Source organism: Cajanus cajan, chromosome 7, assembly GCF_000230855.2.
Source record: "Cajanus cajan strain Asha chromosome 7, NIPB_CcT2T_4, whole genome shotgun sequence".
NCBI lineage: Eukaryota > Viridiplantae > Streptophyta > Magnoliopsida > Fabales > Fabaceae > Cajanus > Cajanus cajan.
Window position 1 is genome coordinate 60,261,513 of NC_138523.1, and position 24,145 is coordinate 60,285,657.

At 33.4% G+C, this 24,145-nt stretch overlaps 3 protein-coding genes across 3 annotated transcripts; 1 reads left to right on the forward strand and 2 right to left on the reverse strand.

Moving 5' to 3' along the window:
• The first annotated feature begins 922 nt into the window (after window positions 1–922).
• LOC109817342 (ankyrin repeat-containing protein ITN1) lies at window positions 923–4,910 on the forward strand. The gene is made up of 4 exons (XM_020382584.3): window positions 923–1,097; window positions 1,169–1,660; window positions 2,790–3,199; window positions 3,767–4,910. The coding sequence occupies exons 1-4, from the start codon at window positions 1,073–1,075 to the stop codon at window positions 4,598–4,600; spliced, it is 1,761 nt and encodes a 586-aa protein (XP_020238173.1). The 5' UTR covers window positions 923–1,072; the 3' UTR covers window positions 4,601–4,910.
• Window positions 4,911–7,868: 2,958 nt separating this feature from the next.
• On the reverse strand, window positions 7,869–9,530 carry LOC109813611 (putative membrane-associated kinase regulator 4). Its single transcript, XM_020377835.2, has one exon. It carries the CDS (start codon window positions 9,204–9,206, stop codon window positions 8,133–8,135), a length of 1,074 nt encoding a protein of 357 aa, XP_020233424.1. The 5' UTR covers window positions 9,207–9,530; the 3' UTR covers window positions 7,869–8,132.
• Window positions 9,531–11,137: 1,607 nt separating this feature from the next.
• Window positions 11,138–22,254, reverse strand: LOC109789439 (uncharacterized). The gene is made up of 18 exons (XM_020348398.3): window positions 21,884–22,254; window positions 21,443–21,667; window positions 20,631–20,726; window positions 19,788–19,840; window positions 19,352–19,448; window positions 18,320–18,393; window positions 17,070–17,184; window positions 16,290–16,400; window positions 15,738–15,814; window positions 14,783–14,849; window positions 14,139–14,204; window positions 13,626–13,733; window positions 13,387–13,517; window positions 13,083–13,149; window positions 12,904–12,971; window positions 12,570–12,663; window positions 12,231–12,301; window positions 11,138–11,757 (listed from the first exon to the last, which is right to left on the reverse strand). Exons 1-18 carry the CDS (start codon window positions 22,034–22,036, stop codon window positions 11,334–11,336), a joined length of 2,097 nt encoding a protein of 698 aa, XP_020203987.1. The 5' UTR covers window positions 22,037–22,254; the 3' UTR covers window positions 11,138–11,333.
• Between the last annotated feature and the right edge of the window lie 1,891 nt (window positions 22,255–24,145).

Genomic DNA, 24,145 nt, shown 5'->3' on the forward strand with positions numbered 1-24,145 from the left:
TGAATAAAATAATATTTTAAATTATAAAATATTAAATTAAATAATTATTTTATAATAAATTTATTAAAACATATTAATATTTTAATTTTTCGGACGTTGTAGCAATGTTTATTAATCAAAGATGAGATTTATATTTGTTTGTAGAAGGTTCTTAACACCTCTTTAAACATTTTATAGGAACATTAATAATTCATGCTTATTACTAATATAATAAAAACAGAGCTCTTCATAAAATTTCATTTATATTTGTTAGTTGGCTGATATAAATAAATAATGATTAGGTAAAGTCGATAAACAGAATTTTTGGAATTAAATGTTTGTTTTACGTCATTCTTCCCCCTCTTTTTTGAGAAAAAAATTGACTTCTTCACGTGTTTCAAACATTTATTTTTCTTCTATTTCAAACGGTGAGCATGGAAGTGTCGTCAACTCCTGAATTAAGCATGTGTCAAAATAATTTCTTCTCAGCAAAAAATGAAAAAGAACGAAAGACTCCTCCGACTCCCATTGATAAATCCTGTAATGATCACTCCTCAAACTCCATTTTTTAAAGGACACATTCATTTCACCTCACATTAATCTAATAGAGAGTAATAAATTAAAAAAAAATGTATAAATTGTTATTTAGTGTTATTACTCGTTTGGTATATATTACATCTGTTTATATATATAACCTAATTATCTAATTCGTCAATATTAAAAAAAAAATTAACTGGTAATAATAAATTTATTCTTTTTATATACTGTATTTTTTTCTCTAAAACTCTCCTACTACTTTTCTTTTCTAATTAATATCCACATATTTTTTAACTAATTAAAATAAATATCCTATATTATTTATCTCTTAATTGATACTCATATTTCTCTTAATTAATTAGAGTGCATGCTGTTTAAAAAACTAAAAAGGTGTGAAAAAGAAAAGGGAAAGTCCAAAATGTGTTCCTCATCAACTGTGTTTCTCTGAACTTTCCTTTTTTCTTTATCTCTCTTCAACACTTTCCTTGCTTCTTCCTTTCCCTTTCCTTTCCATAAGAATCATCACTCATCAATCACCCTTCACTTCCACTTCACCATGGCCTCCTCCTCAGCCCAACCAGGTACTCTCTTTCTTCCGATCCATCCTTCTAAAGTTTTCATTTTTCGATGACCCTTTTCCGTCGTGTGCCAGGAACCGGAGTGGAGGACCCCCCACCGGCGGCCCAGAACCCTCTGTCGGAGATATCCCCGTCGCCGTCGCCGTCGTCAGCGACGGCGCCGGCGCTGGTGCTGTCGAACTCGGGGAAGCGCATGGACCAGGCGGGGAAGAAGAAGTACGTGAAGCAGGTGACGGGGCGGCACAACGACACGGAGCTCCACCTGGCGGCGCAGAGGGGCGACGTGGGCGCCGTCAGGCAGATCCTCCTGGACGTCGATTCTCAGATCATGGGCACTCTCGGCGGCGACGACGGCGGCGATCTGAACGCGGAGATTGCGGAGGTGCGCGCTTGCCTCGTCAACGAAGAGAACGAGCTCGGCGAGACCGCCTTGTTCACCGCCGCTGAGAGGGGACACCTGGATGTGGTCAAGGAATTGCTTAACCATTCCACTGCTCAGACTGTTTCCAAAAAGAACCGATCCGGTTTTGATCCTTTGCATATTGCAGCTAGCCAAGGACACCACCGTATAGCTTCTATTTCGATTCTCTTCTATTGTTTGTGTTACTTTAGTTCGTGAGGTTGTCTTTGGATGAGATGAAGAAGAAGAAGAAGAAAATAGGATGGTTGTGTTTTGATAAATTTCTTATTAAGTACTCTTCGGAGAAGAATATAGGAAGACTAAATGAATTAAGTTTCTCTCATAAATATAAAATTAGCTTATGCTATGCATGAACTAAGATTAGTACTTGGTTGTCAACTTTCAGAGATATTGCGTTAGATTAAGTCCATGGACTAACAAAAAATCTAACTTATGCTACTTGTCGTGGACTTGCATTTGTTACTTACTTAGGACTGCTTGGATAATCTTATCAATAGGTACTCATTCAAGAAGAAAATAAGCTAATTTTAACTTGTGTATATGTTCATTTTTAGCTTATAAAAGAAACTTTATTTATATTCTTTTACGTATGTTTGTTGGGAAGTTTATTCGACCAGGATCATAGTTATATGAGGAATTTTTTAATGATATGTTATGTTATGATGTTATAGTTTAACGCATGGGAAAGGAATTTTGACTGCAGTGAAGTGAGCAACTCATTTTTAGAGTAATAAAGTAAGACTTTGTTTGGATAACTTATCTAAAAGATGAAGTGCCTATTTTAGTTTATGGGAGAAGCTCAATTCATTTTGTCCTATTTTATTATCCTTTAAGTATTTCATGCACATGTGTAATAAATTATGAATGTGTGGAATTTTCAGTCATCAATGACAGCGGTTTTTTACTTTATTTTTTCTTAGTTTAATGAGGTGAAGGGACGAAATTCTCTTGCAACTAAATTTACAAATAAGTTTATGAATGCATATTTTTTCTTACTATAATGAAGTGAAAGAACCGTTGGTATTTTTTCTTACTTTAAGGAACCAAATTCGTAGGGATGTTATGAAGTGAAAGAATGATCTTTGTTTCTCTTACAACTGAATGGCTGGTTTGTTTGGGTTCTGATTGTTAGAGCTTGACAGCTTTTGGGTAATTCATTGTGATGAGTGGCTTCAAATTGTTGGTGTGTGATGTGATGTTTTTGTGTGTTGATGTAATTTAATGTGTTTGTTTTTCTGTAATTCTTGTGATTCATGGTGAGTTTTGGTTTGCAGCCATTGTTCAGGTTTTGCTAGATTATGACACGGGATTGAGCAGAACAATTGGTCCGTCCAATTCCACGCCGCTTATAACTGCGGCAACGAGAGGGCACACAGAAGTGGTGAATGAGCTTCTGTCAAAGGACCGTAGCTTGTTGGAGATTGCTAGATCCAATGGCAAAAATGCGTTGCATTTAGCGGCTCGTCAGGGTCATGTGGAGATTGTGAAAGCCTTACTCAGTAAAGATCCACAGTTGGCTCGCAGGACCGACAAGAAAGGACAAACTGCATTGCATATGGCAGTAAAAGGGCAGAGTTGTGATGTGGTGAAATTGCTTCTTGAGGCGGATGCTGCTATTGTTATGCTTCCTGACAAATTTGGTAACACAGCGCTACATGTTGCAACCAGGAAAAAGCGAGTAGAGGTATGTCAACAATTGCACATCATTACAAGCACTATACATATGTAGATGAGGCCATGTAAATTAAGTTACTTGAACTAATGTGGCTCACAACACATGGCTAAATGTGCCCTATCCCTACCATAGTAGTAGAATATCCAGGTCTTGTGGTATTGCCCCTGGGGTACTAACAAAAATAGTGCTGTTTTGTTAACATCAGTCCTTAAGGCTGATTTTAAGCATCTAAAGGTGGTAACTTTTTATTCAAAAAGAAAATATTTTTTACACTTTTATGATGCCAATGTAATAATGCTTTCTTTCCTGATAAAAGCTTACCATTTTTAAATGCTTAAAATCAACCCTAAGGGATAATTTAACATTTGCAGTAACATTATCATATGCTACTAAATATGTAAATAAAGCTGCTTGATTGGTACTATTTAACTTAATTGTCCAGAAGTTGTGGCCCTTTTTGTTTTTGGAGTTTTTCTGGATATACATACATGCAAACCCCTTGTATATTTTTAAGCATTCATTATAGTTACCTCAAGTGAAAAATCTAATACTATGGTTTCTCTACTTCCTGTGCAGATAGTGACCGAGTTATTACATCTGCCAGACACCAATGTTAATGCGTTGACCAGAGACCACAAAACAGCTCTTGACATTGCCGAAAACCTTCCACTCTCTGAAGAGGCATCAGATATAAAGGACTGTCTTTCTCGATATGGAGCACTCAGAGCTAATGAGCTCAACCAACCAAGGGACGAACTGAGGAAGACCGTTACTCAAATTAAGAAAGATGTCCACACCCAACTTGAACAAACCAAGAGAACCAACAAAAATGTTCATAATATTTCCAAAGAGCTTAGGAAACTCCACAGGGAAGGAATTAACAATGCAACAAACTCAGTGACAGTGGTGGCTGTGTTGTTTGCTACAGTTGCTTTTGCTGCTATATTCACCGTGCCTGGTGGGGATCATGATGACGGCTCAGCAGTAGTAGCAACTTATGCTGCTTTTAGAATCTTCTTTGTATTTAACGCTATTGCACTTTTCACATCTTTGGCTGTTGTGGTTGTTCAAATTACTTTGGTTAGAGGTGAAACTAAAGCAGAGAAAAGGGTAGTGGAGGTGATCAACAAGCTCATGTGGTTGGCTTCTGTCTGTACTTCAGTGGCATTCATTGCCTCTTCTTACATAGTTGTGGGTAGGAGGAATGAGTGGGCCGCAATTCTTGTTACATTAGTTGGAGGGGTGATCATATCTGGCGTTCTTGGCACTATGACTTACTATGTAGTGAGGTCCAAGAGAAGCAGATCAATGAGGAAGAAGGAGAAGCAGCTAGCCAGGAGGAGTGGATCTAACTCATGGCATCATTCTGAATTCTCCAATTCCGAGGTTGATCGGATATATGCCCTTTGATTGAACCTGCAACCTTCAGGGATCATGAAGAACAAATTGTGAGAAAGATGACAGGGAATTCACTGTGAACCTCTAATGCGGCATATGGTGTAACATTGTACAGATTATTATTCTCTTAGGCTTAGCTGCTGCTGCTGTTGTTGTAAGATTTTGACAAATTGGAATGAAGGCTCTATCATCACTGTAACTGTTAAATGGTGCAGTGCAGGGCCTAAGTAAGCACTTATATCTTAATCCCAGGTTGTGATTTTAAAGAAGAATGTCGAACATTACTTTAATTATCAATTTATGTATTGATGTATTGTCAAAATATTCCTGTCATCCCTGTTTATTTATGATAATCTGTACTATATAGTGCCTAATGAACACATTACATGGTACATAGTGCTGAAAGAGTATGAAATAGTAATACGTATTAATTATAATAATTTTATTTGTTGATAAATTTGTGATAGAGAATGAACGGTTGCAATTTAAAGATAAGGATATAATTGAAATTTTATAATGAGGTTTTCTTGTTGACCTGTTCAAAATTGTGCTGCCTGGCATAGTTGTCCATCTCCAATAACTGCCTGCTATAGGACAATGGTTATTTTAAATATTATAATACAAATTAAGTAATTTATATTACACATAAATCTTAAATAAATAACTTAAAATTAAAGAAAATCATTATAAATAAATAATTCAACAGTTTACATACATAATCACCGTTTATTTACAAGTAATAGGAACATAGTAATGAAATAATAAAAAAATAATAATAATAATAAACATGATGATGAAATTAATAGTAAAAGAACATAATAAATTAGATGAAAATTAGCTGAATGTGAATTGAAAAGTTTAAAGGAAGAAAAATGAAAAGAAAAAATCTTGCAGAGTCTGAAGATTCCGACCGAAGACAAAAGATAAGTAACCTTTTATGGAATGGTAAAGGAAGAAGGATATCAGAAGCAAAATATGCATAAGAAAATGTGGAATTTTAACCCTGCCCCCTCCTCAAAAAAAAAACCCTAAGCAATGCAAGTATAGTTGTTTTTTTGACCGTTATTATGAACAAAATGGCTGCTATTCAAAACGAATGTGCACCTGAAAATTATTTGGTGGAGGGAGATATACGCATAAGAGTTACTCGCTCTTGTTTTGAATATAAGCAATAAAAACTTCATGATTATTGATCTCAAATATAAGTAAATCACAACTAATTTAATCCTATTTAATGCTCCTATTTCTAAAATACTTATTCATTTAATTGTGATTGTATTTTCAAAGTCAAAATTAGTTTAAGAAAATAAATTATTGTTAACAAGACTAACAAAATAAAATGATGTAAACTAGCCTTCTTAATTAGTGTGAATCGAATTTTTTTTTGTTTATATTAAGAATTGGAAGAAGTGTATTTACTATTCTCTCTTACAGAAAATGTTTAGTAATAGAAAAGATCTGCACACACTGAGAACAGCTGCTACTCAGCTGTAGCGTGTAATTAGCTACTATGATATAAGGTTATCTCAATGGGAGGGAAACCTTAGTGCAATAGTTAGAGTTGATCATGTGCAACTAAAATGCAAGGTAATAGATCCACAAGGGATACGATCCTTCCTTGAATCCCGCCATTATAACAGCATGTTCTTTTTTTCAATGCCCTTATTTATAGAAAAACCTATCTAGTTGCTCCTTTAAGGTTATCTATCTAGCTCTCTCTTTCTTCAATGAATATTTAGACAAAATCATAAGAGCTTACGCGTGCTCAATCAGATGGTTGTAATGTCACAAGATGATTATGTTGGCTGGTGATCACAACCTTCAAGTAAAAAAAAATGATAATAATAGCTTTGTTATGTTTAACAGGTTAACCTCTCTCAATAAATGTTATCTGTTATCGAACTATTAACTATACTTCACCATGTTAATAGGTCATAATAGCTTATTGTGCTTGGTAAATATGTTTTCCAATGACGTTGACACACAACAAGCATCTCTTTTAAAATGTGGTAAATTATGAGGACCCCTCCTTGAGAAGAAAATCAAAGTTCAAAGCAGTTGCCTTATTAAAATTCAAAATATTGCCATATTATATGTATGACAAGCTCTCTGGCTACAAAGTTACCAAACATCTGATAACTTAAAGAAATCAGAATAGAACCACCTGAAAAGCTGTTCATCACTTTGTCTGCACTGAAGGATTTTTTTATATTTCAAATCTGATTATTTTAACATTCTCTTTTACGTATCAAGTTTACTTCCCCATGACTCTTCTTTCTTTTTCTTTTCTTTCTCACTTGCTCTCACAAGCTTTTTCTATTAAGCTTACTTTAATGATCAAGAAATTTTCTTCATAGAGGAATTCAAGGCATATAAATGCCTTATAGTAGTTGCCAAGGGACGACGACAGGTGGGCTTCTACAATCATCATTATTGTTACCCTCCATATTTGATAATTAGAATAGACCTAAAATACATGTATTTTAAAACACATTTATTTATTCAAAAAAAAAATTAGAGTATGGCAATCATATTTATTTATTCATTAAAGATTGCTCATAAATTTAATGGCAAATTAGATTATCAAACATGACAGGTAAACAATTACAATTCATTGGCACATGACATGAAAAGATTGGTGTTCTTTATTTCTTTCCATCATTTGAACACAAAACTGAAATTTGTATTCTTTGACATGTTGCATTAGTATATACCTCTAATTTTCACATTTGTTTTCTAAGTTGAATTTTTCCGCATCAGAAAATCTTGTAATGTATCTGTTCTCAGTTTAGTAGTTGTACATATTATTATGCTTTCCACTTCAACAATTGGGTTCTGATGTCCACATTACTCTTACACTCATTATGTTTGTACTATGCCTGCACTAATAATTTCTTTTCATGATTGATAAAAGGAATTATACAGAACAGAATCAAATCATTAGTATCAAGTATCAGACATTTATAGTGCGTACAGCATTGTCACCATTCTAGTTGACAGCATTCAGAAGCAATGAGATATCTATAGAAGTTAGACGTTTAATCTACTCTTCTCTTCACTGTTCCTTATATTTTAAGATCCATACGAAAATGCTTTATATATATTTACAGTTGATTAATTGTTACACTTGATTTACAAGCAGCAGAAAAACCAAATCAGTTTTTTTTAACACAGATCAAAATTTGAAAACAAATTAAAATGAAAACTTCAGTGTGTTGCTTGTTTTAATCCACAATTGATTCTTGAAATATTGGGGGAAGGTTTTGGCTTGGAAAGTGGATAGTAGTACAGTGTTGGTTTTTATTTTCAGAAGAATCTCATTTTGTACTCATCATAATTTGGTTAAGGACCAAAAGCAAATATCTTTTGTAGAAAAAAATTCTACCAGATTCTGATGCTTTGGTCTAAATATCCATGACAACCATGACTGTTTCTAAAATTAGTACTGGTGAATGAAGCTATCTTTCACCAAAGTTACTTTTGAATTGGAAAAGACAATGTGTGAAGAAGACCAACATAAGTAAAACTACTTTTTAACTCCCTATCAGCCCCTCCAAAGTTCCACTCTCTCATGATCCTCACAAACTGAGGTTCTAGATGCAGACATTGAGTAGACTCCTACTTCACTTACATTCTTCTTTGAAGAGAACATTTGCTGAGACTTCTTGCAGTGTGCAATTGCTCCCTGGATTGAATTTTCTATCTCTGAATTTGCACTGCTGCACCTTTTCAGAAGCTGGCGCGCTTGGCATCCATATGATTTGTTTGAAAATGAAAATGAAGTTGAGCCAAACACAGATGAAGATGATGATGACTTGTTCCCTGAAAGCAATTTGATGCCAACTGAGAATGATCTCCTGTGCTGGTTACTTCCATCCTCACTGGTTTTTTCTTTGTAGCTTCTCATGACAGAATTGGAGGACTGATATCTGTCCCTATGAATTTGGCCATATGGATTTTTCTTTGCCACTTGCACATGCTTGTTTAAATTTTCCCTAGCTTTGGAAACTGATCCTTCATCCGCAACTTTTGTTGAGGTTGCATAGGTTTCATATGAGCAACCAGATTTTCCAAACCAAGACTTGAGATAAGCCCTTGAGGCCTTCAACTTTGAACCTAGTGAAGACTGTTTCAGTTTCTTGGTCCATGACTTCTTCTGGTTTTCAGCAACAAATCCACTTGTATCTGGTTGGTAGTCAAGGTTGTAATACTCTTCAGGGCTTAGTTCTCTACTAACTTGGCAAGAATCAGATGGAGAGATGTTGCAGGATTCAAAGGGGGTGCCAGCAATTGGTGTTGTGTAGGTAGTGGCTAGTGGAGTGCTATAGAACTCTTCAAAGATGTCATTTTCCTTGTCAAAAGGAGAGGTGGAGTTTTGAAGGAGTTTTTCAACCATTTGTAACCTAGGGGGAAGGTGGAGAGGGAGGAGCTTTCCTTTGTAGAAAAGCTCATCAGCTGGAGAGGTTGTTGGTTCTTTCTCTTGAACAATGGAGGACATTTGGAACTCAAATTCTCTAGGCTGTGGATGCGAGTGGCAGAAGAAGTTGGAGTATGAGTTGACTTCCATGTCAATGTAATCATCATCTGCAGGGTCACATGCTGAGAATGTTGTAGCCATTTCAGCCTCTCAGGTATACACACAACTATGGTATATTTTGGAGTTCTTCCTATGAGGAGATAGCAGCTAATGGTCGCTGAGCTTTTATTATGGAAAGTGAAGTTTAGTACTAGTACTGCTTTTGAAAGAGCATAAAATGACATATTCAAAAAGCAGTATCCTGGAATTAGTGGTATTCTAATCTATTTTGCCTTTTATTTTTTATTTCATGTCTTGTCATTATTGAAGGAGTTTGTCTGCGAGCATCCAAGTGTAAAATTAAAACCTGATTGATTTTCTTATGGGGGGAATCACTGACCCACCCAACATAAACTTTGTGGCTTATTTCTCATTGGGATTGCTGCTTTTAAATTTCTTGTGCTGCTAATGGTAACTAGCATGACATGATTTCCATTATTTTGTTTCCTCGTGGAATCAATAATGCAGAGAAATTGACCAAAAACTGCAGTGTCTCAATGTGGTTCACAGGCTCAGGTAGTCTTGTACAATGGCAAGGTAGAAGCAAAATATTACATGATGATTGGTAACCATTGATTTGATTACTTACTAACTAGACATAGGCTAAGGTATAGACTCGCCTTAAAAGAAAGAAATTTGGAATCTTGTGTAACACTAAAGAATTTGCCATGCAAGCAAATTGGTATGTGAACAATATATGTGTCACGGCATGCACATTGGAATTCATGTTAGTACTTATGATTGTGCTGTGCACTTAAATGAATATGATTAGGGAAAGGGGAATACGTGGGGCAATTGATTAAGAAACAGTTGAGCTCATGAACAGGTTACAATCTTGCACTTTTAATTGGACTGCTGCCTTTGTTTTAACATAATTGCACACGAGAAAAGCCCTGCCAAACCTTTTGGTGTACACGGATGCAAAACATGGGCATCTTTTTCATTCATTTATGATTATTCCTGTCTTCTTTGTATATGGCTAACTAATCCACTTAGGTGTTTATTAATTTGATTTTGGAAAATGAAGGCGTGTTGTAAGTTGTAACTGAATAAAGTACCGACAAATAGTGGTGGGAGAAGAGACTAAGACCGGAATGCCTGCAAAGCTCGAGAGTTTGTTTGTCACACTCCTACCTACTTTTGGGTTTACCATCCCTTTCCCTTTTCCATTTTTTAGTCACATAAGCTCTTAACTTTTCCTCTTTTTTCCCCAAATGTGCAATTTCTTCGAGATTGTTTTTTTCTCAGAAAACACCACTAAATGTTTCCTTCTTTCTGTCCATGCCCACCTTATTTTCATACCCAATTTGTCGCCAAGTTAGGTTGTCAAGCAGTGTCTTTTGTATTATGTCTGCATACCTATCAATTAAAACTTAAAACTACTTTCACAATTTTGGTTGCCACAAGGGATCAGATTCAAAAATACTACTATTTCCTTGTTATACCAATAGTCTTCTTTCTTTCCCAATCAAATTAATATACCACCCATACTAAATCCATGAATCGTTTTACGAATCACTATGACAAAATTAACAATATTGGGGTATATTAATCCTGTTTATTCAAGTATAAATGGTGAGGAAAAATAAGAGAAGAATAGAAGAAAGACAGAAATACCAAATTTTCATTATTTATTCTAAAAAGAGATATTGAAAATATTTTTTTTTACAACAAATACGTGATTTTATCTTAAAAAATATAGTAAAAGATTAACTTTTTTAGCAAAACTTTTTTAATTAATATAAAATAATAGTGAAATTAAAATTTTTAGCTAATTTATTTTTAACTCTTTCTTTTACTTCTATTCATATTTATTTGTTTCTTGTTCCTTCCCTCCCTATTTTTCTTCCTTGATCATCTAAACAAGCAAGAATTCGGCTTACGGTCTCATCTATGCGCACCAAAATCATCCCGAGTTCAAAATTTACAACCACCCTGAACATTTCGAATCTTTTGTTGACTGGTCTGCGATGTGTTACAAACAAACTCATTAATTTACAGAAGAATAAAGATATTATGCTTCGTAATGTTTACAAATTCAAAGGCATCTGAACCAAATTGAAGCTTCATAAACGGCCGACCAATGGCTTACAAATTTATGATACTTGCACTTGCTTCATTATAAAAATACAACAGCAAGCATTAATTACTCAAATAAGATTGACCTAACTACTTGTTTGCTGAATCACCAGAAGCCAATTCTCTTTCAAGCTCGTCGAATTCCCAATCACCAATTTCCTCTCCTGAATAATCCTGACTAACATTCCCAAACTCGGATTCCAGCTTAGCTAATTCAGCTTCATGATCCAATATCTGGTCTGCCTTAACTGAAGGTGATTTTGGCTCCTTAACTGAAGGTGATTTTGGCTCCTTAGCTGAAGGTGATTTTGGCTTTTCAACCGTCTCTGGCTTTGAATGCTCCGCACCTTGAGCTGGAACAGAAAGTGATGGAGTACCATCGGACTTTTCAGGAGGCGGTGTTTCAACCTTTGCAGGGCTCTCTATTTCTAGAATCGGTCTCTCAATAGACTCAAATTGAGTTCTTAACTTTTCAATGACATCAAACAGCTCTTTAACTCTGTCTTCATCTTTCCTGCATTCATGAGCCCAATAAGCACCGACAAATAAAAAAAGTTTGTTTGGATAAACTTTTCCAAAGTACTTCTAGCAGAAGAAATAAGGAAAAATAAAATTAGTTTTTTCATAAGTTAAAATTAGTTTATGAACAAATTAAAAAACATTTTAAAGAAACTAATATGAGAGAGCACCTTGAAATTAGCTTGTGCATAAGCTAATTTTGGCTTTTGGAAAACTAAATTCATTTTTTCTCTCTTAAGAGTGCTTATGGAAATGCTAATTTCTGTACAAGGAAATGGAATTTATGACAGCCTATTACATTTCAGTAAATAATAAAATGTTCTTCACAGGAAGAGAACAAAATGGTTTGTATCAGGTGTTAGTCAAAACCAGTTAGAAAAATTCCGATGATTTACGGCTGGATTTGCACATTATATTTATTTTGAACTTATCAATCAACTGTACAAAGCACAAGTTACTAAAGAAAACCTGGAAATTCTTCCGTGTTGAGCGTAAAACTGCTGTTTCATGTTATCCACTACACTGAAGGTGGTAATAATCTGAAACAGTGAAAGAAAACCATCAATAAATCCAATCAAATCATAGCACTATTCCATTACTTTGATTCATGGACAAAGCATACATTTCAGCAGCTATAGCAATAATAGTCTTATTCCACTAGATGAAGTCAGTTACATGGATCACATAATGCTACTATGCTCAGTCAAATATCAAATTCTGGACAGCAAGCACTTGCACAATCCAAGAAAAAATATTACCCAAAACATAAAAAGAATAAATTCAAATTAATCAATATTGAATATATACCTTGGCCTCATAGCTCAAATATTCCTCCTCGAGATTTCTCCTTGGACTTAATACTTCTGAATCCTCACTATGTGCACTTGATGTCTTTTCTAACCTGTATCCTCAAGAAAATTGGAGTAGATAAACAACTAACCATAGATTTATGGGCACGCACATGTATATTTTTAAAATTAAAGTCTGGTGCTTTAAGTATAAATGAAAATACCAAACATTTGATTACCTCATTACCTGTTCATTTTTCGGGAAAAAAAATCTTAATTTTTGTGTGTTGATTTTGTGAAAATATGTATTCTCAAAGAAATTTCCAAACAAATGCTCCTAAAAAAGGTATTACCTCTGACTTAAATTCTTGAGGTTCGTGACAAATGTTCCAATATGGTTAATACAAGGCTCTAACTCTTTCTGCACACAATATAGCAACTCATACTATCAATGGGAAAAAAAATGGAGGGAAGGAAAAAGGAGTCTGCCATTATACATCCATTATTTGAATCAGCAAAGGGCAATAAGTACCTGGTAAGCAGTAAGAAGTTGAATGGCCAAGTTCACAAAGTAGTCCTCATGTCTCTCCAATTCATCACTTTAAAAATATAAAGATTAGTGAAAATACAAATTCATGAAAAATAAAAGAAAAATGGCAGAATAAGTATAATTTCTAGATTTCTGGTTGAAGGATATTGTCAACTCTGAATATATTCAAAGTTTGACATCAACCTAATCTAACACACACTTCTAAACTTTAGTTTTTGCTACTCAAATTAGACTATATTACTATAAGCATCAACACATAAATCATTACATAAGTTCAATTACATACTTGACCTGCTTGTCATTAATTTCTGCATTTGACCGCTGAAGAACCCAAGTATCTTCCAGAAAATTAATCCAGGTTTTGATAACATCAGCTTCGGCCCTACATGAGCTAATTGATTTTGAAAGTTCAACTTCCTGTCAATCAAGGTCAAATCAAAATTTCAGACAACTGGATGTTGAGAGTAACACTATTTAGGAACATTGATTTAATGATACACAGGAAGGAAAAATAGGTCCTCAAACCTTTATCTTCAGGTGCTCAACTATCTGATTGTTTGCTTCCTCAAACTGGTCTCTCTCTTCCCTCACATTCCATAGTCGAGCTTGAGCAGCAGCCAAAGTAGTGTTAACCTACACCTCAGAAGCCAGGTTGAATTATTTAAAAATTTAGTTAAGAGAGATTTCAACACTCGACCTGCTCAACCAACAGCATCCCAAGATTATTAAAGTGAGGAGTCATTTTGACAATAAAATAAACTATTTGTGGAAATTAGCAGTTGACAGGAAGAACAAAATTTAACTTTCATGTCTATAGAATCTTATATATGTTAAAAGTTGATACCTGGCAATACAAGGTTATCTTAAATAACATCAATGCTTTATCAACAAGGATGTAGAAAAGAAGACTAGGTTGCAAAAAGACACATCATATGGTAGTAAAAATGAAGCGAATAATAAATAACCCTATTTCTTCGAGCAAATATTATTATCAACACGACCACTCTCCCCCTTCCCCCAAACAAATATGGTGGATACCTTTTTCAATTCAGCTTCAAGATCTTCTTTTTTGCGTTGCAGTTCAGATATCTCAGCTGCCAGTTCCTGAAAATAAGAGAGAAAGAAAAATCAATTGCCTCCCTACAACAGATGGAAGACTTGGTACTCAGACAGATGTATATTATTTCAGCGTGGTCTTTGCTCCTATGTGCACAAAGAAATTGAACATCAACCACTTTGCCCCCAAATAACAGTGAACCAATTGAAAGCAATATTATGTATCTTGCACAGTGATCAAACCTTCTATATTAATATCATATATAAATGCATAAAAAACAACAAATATGAGAAATAAAACCTAAGTGATGAGTGCAAATTATTAACACATTCTGGAAAACTTCATCTTGTCTAAACTACAATAACAGAACAAAAATATAAAGATGATAAAGGAAGCTACATATAACAACTTCTGATGGTAATAACCAAACATGCCCTTGTAAGGGTTGGTCATATTGTCCATACAGTATTTTAATACATCGGAAGATTAACATACATAGCAACAAACATCCTAGAGGACAACCATGAAATACAAATGCCATTTGAAAAATATAATAAATTTATCATCTAATACAGACTAGTGATAATTGACAATAAATATAATGATGCCTAGTTGAACACATTACCTTCTCCTTTTCACTAGCTTCACCATCTTTAGTCACTCGAACTTTTAATGCCTCCTCTTTTTGTAGTCTATCAAATTAGAGAGAGGAAATATGTTTTAGTGCTCATTATCGGAAGCAAAGTATTGAATAATATTTCATTAAATTGGCTCCTTTGCTTGCACTTTAGAATAAAAAATCAGTAGTCATCTGTATTGCCCACCGACAGACATGATTGAACAGAACAGTCGGTACCAACCAATCTTTGAATTTCAAGAATAAGCCAATCATTTTGAGCCAAAACAATGGAACCTCTTCAGACCGGTTCTCTCAATAGTGTGGAGGGGCAACTATGCCTCCGTTAATCACAGGTCAGTTTCACCCCTATAGACTCAAAAGATGCAAGCAGCACAATCCAACAGACACGAACTCATATAGCAAAATAATTTCTAACAACAAAAATTCCAAATATTTTTATAATCTTGTCAATTTGAATACTTGGTGGACCTACTGGAATTTTTCTCAGGAATAGAATAGGATTTTAGCAGAGCCAAATCATTTACAATCTATTGTCAGAAACAGAAGGGAAAAAAGGTCAAACAGAACCTAAACCCTAAACTTTATAAGCTCTAACTAAGGTGGGCTAGGAGTGACCGCAACTAAAGCAGATTTACAAAACTCTGAATTTGTAGAAGCATATAAATGCTACATTGTAAAATAATGTCTAGTGAGTTATGAATGATACCACCACCCCTACAATTTCTGGAGAGAAAGGCATACTGCTAGCATATTGGGCCCATTTTAAAATAAAACTGATTTATTGATCAGAAACTGAAAAAGAAATCTAATGTTTTAATCAGAATGCTAAATATAATGCTTTCAACAAAAACTCTTCCTCTGGTGAGTATAAAAATACGAATTCAGATTACAAAAAAATTGAGAGTAGTATAACAGAAAAGTACATAATTTGACAGGCTACCTGTTATCTAAAATACGCTTTTCAGCTTTTGCAGCAGAGTTGGCAAGAGATTCCGTTAAAACCTTCAGCTTATCAACCTACTTAAAAACACAAAAGTATTGCTACGGATAGAAAATAGTATTAACCAACAAATAAAGACAAAATAATAGACATACAACAGAATTACATTCATTCAGAACATTACAATAAAACTAACAATATTAACAAAACTGAATAACCCCAGATGTAAGTTCTACCAATCTCATATTCGCTCAAAATAGTTGAATCAAAACTATGCACCAAGTAGTTCTATTGTGAAAAATAGTGTGTTATTATAATTGACAACCAGAAAAGGGTAATTGTGAAAAATAGAAATGTTACAAAAAAATTCTAATTTCCTTCTCAATATCTCTCCATTTTTTGAGTAACTGAATTTTATTTTGGTGGACATGAGGTAAACCATTCTTATTTTAATTGGTCCAAAAAATTAGTTTTTTCATACAAGGAAATATAATTTGAACCTCTCCTTCCTTCTACCCTTCCCAAAGAAACTCGTAAAGGAAAGAATCATACCTTTTGAGAATGAATTTCAGGAGAGTCTCCATTGCTTAAATTTTTTTTCTTCAGCAATAATGCTTCAAGTCTGGAACAGATTCTAATCTGAGCAAGGGCAATTTTCAAAGCCTGCAAAATGATTGGTTGGTTATAATCCATTCTTAAACACAGAAAGGTCTATATAAATATATTAAATAATTATAAATAAATCTGTATTATATCAATCAATCTCTCAGCTGCAATGCTTGACTCTCTTCTAAACATTGATCTCACAGTTCAAAACATTTAGTTCTTGGAATTTACTTTAGGATGGATCTCTGAAGCCTAAACTTGCATGATGGTTGGTAAGTAAAACTAAAGAAGTTCAAGCAGAAAGGTATGAAAGCAACACAGGTTGTCAGATTCAATTAATAATCAATTGCTGTAAAGCTTCAAAATTCAAAACAGAAAATATTTAAAAGGATAAAAAGTTGCATTTGATAAATGTTATGTTTTTGTTGAGGGGTGAGGAGTGATGGAGAGAGAAGTTAAAATCTCCCATGGAATTCACAAAAGAGCCCGGGAATTTACAGTCTAGTGACATCTATTCCTCAAATAACGGTTGAAAATATGATTATGAGAATAAGTGTGAATGCATGCAGCAACTTTGACTAGTAAAACATCTTATTCCACGGCATAGAGGAAGGCTAACTCAAATAAACTTCTCCCATATATGTATTTTTACACTAGTCACATAGCAAAAATTCATTATTGACACAACAAAAAAGTTTCATGGAGGAAGTTATGACAGAAACAAACCTCTAACGTTGCTGTTGTTTCCTCAGCAGCTTTATAATCAACTTTGCTTACAGGCCCCTCTGAAGTTGTTATCTCGGTGAGCTTTTTCTTAAGACTAAAGGCTTCAGCATCTATTCTGCAGCCAGAAAGCAAAACAAGATGAAGTGAGGTAGATTGCAACTTAGTTCTAACTTTATATTATCACAGAAAACATGGATCTGGTGATAACAACTAAAAAGTTAATATCTAACAAGAAACAAGTACATGATAAATGAAACATTTCAAAAGTTTTTTAATAATTCACATGCAAAGTGAAATATTTCAACTTGATCCAAACGAAACAACAAGTCATGTTTAATATTAGGCATTTGATAAGATTCTGAGATATTATCAATAGAAGCAACTTTAAAATGGATCTTTATTTATAACTAGCATGGGAAAAAAGAATGATTCACTGTTGTGAAATCTTTGAACAATAAGCTCTTTGACGATGCCAATGCCAATAAATATATCTTTCTCAATGTGAATGACCAAACAATTATTCATCCAATCATCTTTTTTTGGTTAATACTAGTTAATTTTTAGTACTTGTTCATTCACTAAAAAACAAAATCCGTGCTCTGCATCAAATCTAAGTGACTCTGTCCCTGCCCCAGTAGCCACACCTACACGACAATTCTATGGAATATGGATTGAGTGATGTACATACATTTTGGACAGCTTCACCTTTATTGCAGTGTTTAATCTCTCAAGGCTCACTGTTTGCTTTCAGTTTCTTTTTCTATTCAGGATGATGTGGTATCACCCTCCTTTGTTGTAATCATTTTTATCTCTACTAATAAAGTATTTCCATTAAACAAAAATTTATAAATAAATAAAATAAAATAAAATAAAAAAGTTCTCAGCACATCCCTATTTTTGACATTTGATTGCCTACTGTCCTAAAGCAAACATAATGGAGGCCTGATGCTGGAGTACAAGATTACAATCCCACCATCAACAAGCAAGCAAGAAATCGGCACTGAAATAGGAAAAGACATTTTCCACCCAAAGTTACTGTTGAAATGCTGCCTTCAAATTATACATGCATCATATAAGATCGAAGCTACATACCATTCAGAGAAAGGCTAATAACCAAATACATAAACAGTTCATCACAACACAATTTACAGATGCTGGAATCTAAACTTCAGATTTAATCTCAACACATGAGTGTCAAGCAAAGATGGTATGAAGAAAATGGCAATGAAAACTCATTGATTCACACTGACCTTCCAAGATCGGAATTGATTTTCAACCCAGTGATGGCACCTTGTGCAAACTGAAGCAATTCCTCTCGCTTCACCTAAAGAACAATGTAAACATATAACAATATCACTGAATGCATAAAAGAACACAGGAGAGCCCACCACTGATTGGCTTTAAAAGAATAAATTGGAGGCTTTGTGGAGAGAGGGTAGATGAAAAAGGGAGCAAGGGCATTGCGGCCCACAAACTCTCCTTGCATGTCTCACAAGTCTATATACTGAGTTGTCTAAAGGGGACTTTTAAGATAAAAAAATAAATGAGCACTTTAATTACCTTTTTCATTGAGCACTTTAATAAGACCAAGTAACCTCTTAAGATCAAAAAATGAGTTATTACTTTCAACTTTACAACTATTCTTCAGAGATAATAGATATCATTGAGCACACGTCACATTTTAAATTCAGATATTAGTTGTTGATTGGTATCTCAATTCTCTCTACACAAAATTATGACATATTAAAAATCCATAATAGGAGTTATAAAATTATGATGTTTATCCCATTTTCTCCATTCTAAAAAGTTATAAAATATCAGCATAAATCATAGATTAAATCACAGTCCCTAAGTTTTAAAAAGATATATCAGGAAGTTCTTAACGGTTAACATCACTAATATAAAATTTTAGATAGAATGCTTCCAGATAATTTATTTTTTTATTTTAGTAGTCTTTTGTATAACATAAACTTAACTTCCTCATTTCAGATTTCATGTTTAAAATCAAAACTAAAAACTTAGTTAAGGAAAATGCTACTCCATGTATTAAAAATGTGCATTCTCAAAATTGAAACTTCAGTGTGAATGTAAATATTGATTATCAATGAATGGTCAATGCATCAAACAACCATCAAAGATTTTTAGAAGTCACAACTTACTCCAAAAATACAATTAATCAAAGAGAGGAGAAAACACAGGAAGCATTACTAGTGAAGAATACATCTATCTATGGATAGAATATATCTATCTATAGTTATGAGTGATGTCAAGGTCAACCTTACCAGTACTTCATCTTCATAGTTTGAAAAGGCAGTTGCTAAATCTTGCAAGCTGCTTACTATGGCATCATGAACTTCTTTTCCTCCAGTGAGACAAAGTCTATATAAATAAGGATGAGGAAAATATGATTAGATGTATCTTGAGTGGAACTGCAATTATAAAACTGCACCAAAGGGTTTCATATCCTGGAGGAGCTACACTCAGATGTCATATTCATAAACACAAAATCCAAGGAGTCATGATGGGAAAATATATAAGGAATATCCTTTTTAGTAACCGTTTTGGTTTCCTTTTTCATTCGGACCTTTTTGCCCCTTTTTATTTTATCCAAAAATCTAAACTGCTTATCCATTTAAAGTAACTATTTAGTATTCACCTTATAATTTGTCTTTTAATTTATATTTAAAAAAATAAAGGCAATATAAGTAATAAACTCACCCAAACATCTCCAGGAGTAGGGAAACCTCTTCCTCATTAGGAGCATGAATAATCTGAGGAATAGAAAAGAGTTAACCCTGCGGTTAACCTCCATTATCAGCAAAAACAAACAATTTGACTTATCCAGAATGATATTCTTTTACCAATTTAATGATAATGGTAGAACATAAAGCTGCATACACCAAAGAAAAACAAAGGAACAAGGTATATTTAACCAGATCAAAATATACTGAGTGTATAGTATATGCACATATAAAGGGTTTTTACACTGACATCCACCAACAGAGTACCATATATAATGAGTTTGTTGACTTTTACAATAATTATCTTTAAAGTCATACCTACCATGATTTTTTATTGGTTGATAGTGCAAAAAGTTTTACACTGATATAGTACATAGAAATTAAATTAAATTCAAATACAATTTTGATGGAATATTCGCAAGAGGTTATTAACCCTTAAGTTATGGGGAAAAAAAAAAGTGATTATATTTATTTTTACATTCAATTAATGTTTTGGACATATATGGTTCAGCTATGAATACTAGATTTAAATAATAAAAAACATAACACTAAAACTGCATATGTATACATACTTCAGTCTGAGACAATCAATCTCAAGTTTGCATCTTGGGCTTTCACCAAGCTAATGTCATGTCTCACTTCACAAGTACACTTGAAACAAGCTTTTCTTTTTGCACCCATTTTTCCAAGACATTTTAAAACACTACAGATTTATGTTTATAGAGCAAACCATAGATGATTACATTATAAAATTACGTACCAATATATCATGGGAAGCTCAGCATATTTATACATAATAATTAACATTAATCAAACATACCATGGATAATGTTATACCCTCCAATGCCTGACTTTGAAGAAAAACATCACGAAAATTCAATGGTTCACCTCCAACATCAGAATCGTAATAAAGAATCTGAAAAGAAACAGTAGAATAACAAACACAAACAGCTAAGGTAAAAGGATGCCATAATGATCACTATTTCAAGGACAAAATTAGCAACTTAAAAACTTAAGGATCAGCTATCTGTAACCATAAACATAATTAGCTACCAAAGAAGAAACTCATAAATAATACTTCCTAATATAATATAATGGCTTCACAGAGTGGACAGTTAAAGAAGGTCTGACTAATGATATTTTATATAATACTGATCAACAGAGAAAAGGTCCTCCTGTAATCTATTATAATCCAAAACTAAAAAATACATAGTAGAGGGAAAACAAACAACAAAAGCTACTGAAGTAGCCTAGACTTCACTAGGGCAGAGTAGAAAGTGTGAGAATGGCTTCAATACGCCATGATTTCAGGAGTACCCTAGCAACACAATCTTTAAACACTCCTGTTAACACATTCTCTACTATTGGCTAAATCTTGTTAAAAAAAAAAATCATGAGTAAGATTCATTAAATAAGGAGTGAGACTATACTATTTTTGTAATTTTCAGTAAATTACGGCAAATAGTGAAGACTCTGTTAGAAAGATTATTCCTAGCATTTCTCAAATTTCTCAGACAGCCTAGTGATTAAAGGTAGTATAACCAAATCTCCTGGTAGAGTACAAATTAAAAACCAGTGATAGCAAAGTGCAGTACATAGGAACAGGGAGAGCTTTTAAATTCTAATGGTAACCTGAGATGGTCTCCCTGGGTTCTCCTTGGCTTCTTCAACTGCAAGGTGCTGCTCGAGAGTCCTCTCTTTACCTTCAGCCAATGACGCTTCAGACAACTTCTGAATCTCGTGAAGCACAGCCACCCATCTCCTAAGCAACTGCACTCTCTCAGGTCCCCTGTAAGAGACAGCAGCTTCTTCCAACCTTTTAATGGTCTGCGCAACACTTCTGTAATTCCGAGCATTCTGCACGGTACACACAGCACAACATAGTACCAAATTCGCATTCTCGTATCAAAACGTTTACAAACCCTAATAATGGTAACTACACACACAGAGAGGATGGCTATTGGTTTCGGTGTAGTGAATAGAAATAAAAACTGAAACTGATGCAATTATTTATTATTGTCGTAATTGAAAAACGGAAGGTGGTGTGTGTGAGAAGATGAAAGGGGAATTTACAATGCGATCCTGAAGGAGTTTGGCGCCCTCGGCGACGGCTTGGCCAGCGTGCTGAACGACGGTGTCGGCGTAGTTTTTGACGGTGCGAGTGAGGTTGTTCTTGTTGCCGGCCTCGACGGCTTTGTTGACCGCAGATCTCAGCCACGACGACATGTTCGTTCTCTGCCACTCCGAGTCGGAGTTTTGAAATTGGGAACGGAAGAGCGAGCGAGGGAACAAATTTAGGGTTTGGAAAAGAAGGTCAAGGGGAATCGGAATAAACACTCACCATCTCTCTCTTTCTGCTTCTCTTGTTTCCTTCGTTTCAGATTTCCAGAGGAAGACTCGATCGGGATTTCGAGGATCCAGAGGTCAGACAGACGACGCCGTTTCTATTTTCTTTTTTATATATATTATTCTTATGTATAGATGTATTACCTGTTATAAATAAATCTATTACCTATTATAATTATAAATAAATTTATTACCTATCATAATGTAATTATTTTTTCTCTATATTTTTTAGTGAGTCATTATATTTTTTGATGTTAAAAATTGATGACTTTTTATTCTCTCTTAATAATCACTCACAACGGTTGAATATTCACTTCTTTAATATATGCCTATTATTTTCATACAGATCAATTTAAAATTTATCATAAAATAGGATATATACAATGGAAATATTTGATAACAACTTACAAGCCTTACATAGATCAAAATGATAATCATAAAAATATGAAAATTGACCATGATAAAAATATAATTTAGAAGCTTTAAATGTCTCTTAAAGTAAACATATGTTATCGACATGTAACAAATTGCAAAGTAGAAGTATATTTTGTCTCGCCTCTTGCATATTTTGTTTTAACGAGGTGAAAAATTATTGGCATAGTTTTATAACATCGTAACAACCTGACAAGTCATTTATACTTGTTACTGAACATTTATTATATTGCAAAAAATTAAACAACATGCATCAAAATTATAGTTTATAATACATTATAGTACATACATGATATATATATATATATATATATATATATACAAATACAATACTAAATGCAAAATAAATCTAAACACTAGTTGATATCTATATAAGGCCTAATTATATAAGAGTAGACATTAATAAAAATTTAGCCACCCCTAAAGTGACTATCTTCCAACTGTATGAATTGTCCTACTTAATCATGTTATACTTTCATATCAAATATGATCATTACAGTTATAATCACAAAAAAACATATGATGACTTTTTAAATAAATTTCACTAATAAAAATTTTAAGTTTATCTAATTCAAATATTTTGTCCTTGTGAGATTTTGTTTTGTTTTCAAATTTTGTGTAGGAAATCTTGAGTTATCAAATTTAAGAAATTGCTGATTTTTTTTTTTAAAGGTATGTCATACATATTTATGAATTCTTACATAATTTTTTTAAAAAAATTAGTACTACTAATACACCGATTCTTTGTTAACCTTATTATTTTATTTTATTTTTTTATAGTAGATTGAAATCTACTAATCTGTCGATGAGCACTATATTTAGAGTTATAGGGGATTGGTTGAATTCAACCAATAGAAAAACAATAGCAGAGATCAAACAATTAAAAGAGGTGCAATCATTATCATTACATATAGATTCTTATTTATATTCATTTTTATCATAATTTAATGTATTAAATGTGTATTATTGTGATTTAGGTTGACATTTGGAATGTGTATTATTGTGTATTAACAACATATGATTGATGGTACCTAGGATACTACATATGCAAAAAAGAAAAAATTGACTTTGACTTTGACTTTAATATACCCAAATGCAAACAATGTTATGAACTTATGATAAAGGATCAATTATTGTTGTTTCAAGGTAAACTGATACTAAAAAAAACGCATGATGAACTTCTAGATACAAAAAAAAATTAAGTCACGCAATATAACTCCTTCTAATGAATAATTTAGTATTTCATAATTGTCTTGACCTATTAATTATGTGTTTAAATAAATTATATATTTATTATTTTAAAATTTCACTATAGAAGAATAATAACATGTTTATTTTAAATATTACTTTGTAGATATCACATTCAAGTTGAGATTAATGAGAATGTTGATAATGCTGAACTTATTCTTTGAGAACAAAAAGTTTTTAAGTGAACAAAAAGTCAACTGAGAATGTAAAAAAAAAAAAAGAAATAGATAGAACAAAGAAGTATCACAATTATAAAGTTCGTAATAAAGAATCTTTTTAATGTTGCAAAAAGTATGCATGACATAAGTT

Coding starts and splice junctions, on each gene's coding strand:
- LOC109817342 (XM_020382584.3), top strand. CDS start 1,073: ATGGCCTCCTCCTCAGCCCAACCAG. Junction 1,098..1,168: donor CTCCTCCTCAGCCCAACCAG/GTACTCTCTTTC, acceptor GTCGTGTGCCAG/GAACCGGAGTGGAGGACCCC. Junction 3,200..3,766: donor CCAGGAAAAAGCGAGTAGAG/GTATGTCAACAA, acceptor CTTCCTGTGCAG/ATAGTGACCGAGTTATTACA.
- LOC109813611 (XM_020377835.2), bottom strand. CDS start 9,206: ATGGCTACAACATTCTCAGCATGTGACCCTGCAGATGATGATTACATT.
- LOC109789439 (XM_020348398.3), bottom strand. CDS start 22,036: ATGTCGTCGTGGCTGAGATCTGCGGTCAACAAAGCCGTCGAGGCCGGC. Junction 21,668..21,883: donor AACTCCTTCAGGATCGCATT/GTAAATTCCCCT, acceptor TGTACCGTGCAG/AATGCTCGGAATTACAGAAG. Junction 17,185..18,319: donor ATCAATTCCGATCTTGGAAG/GTCAGTGTGAAT, acceptor TTCTGGCTGCAG/AATAGATGCTGAAGCCTTTA.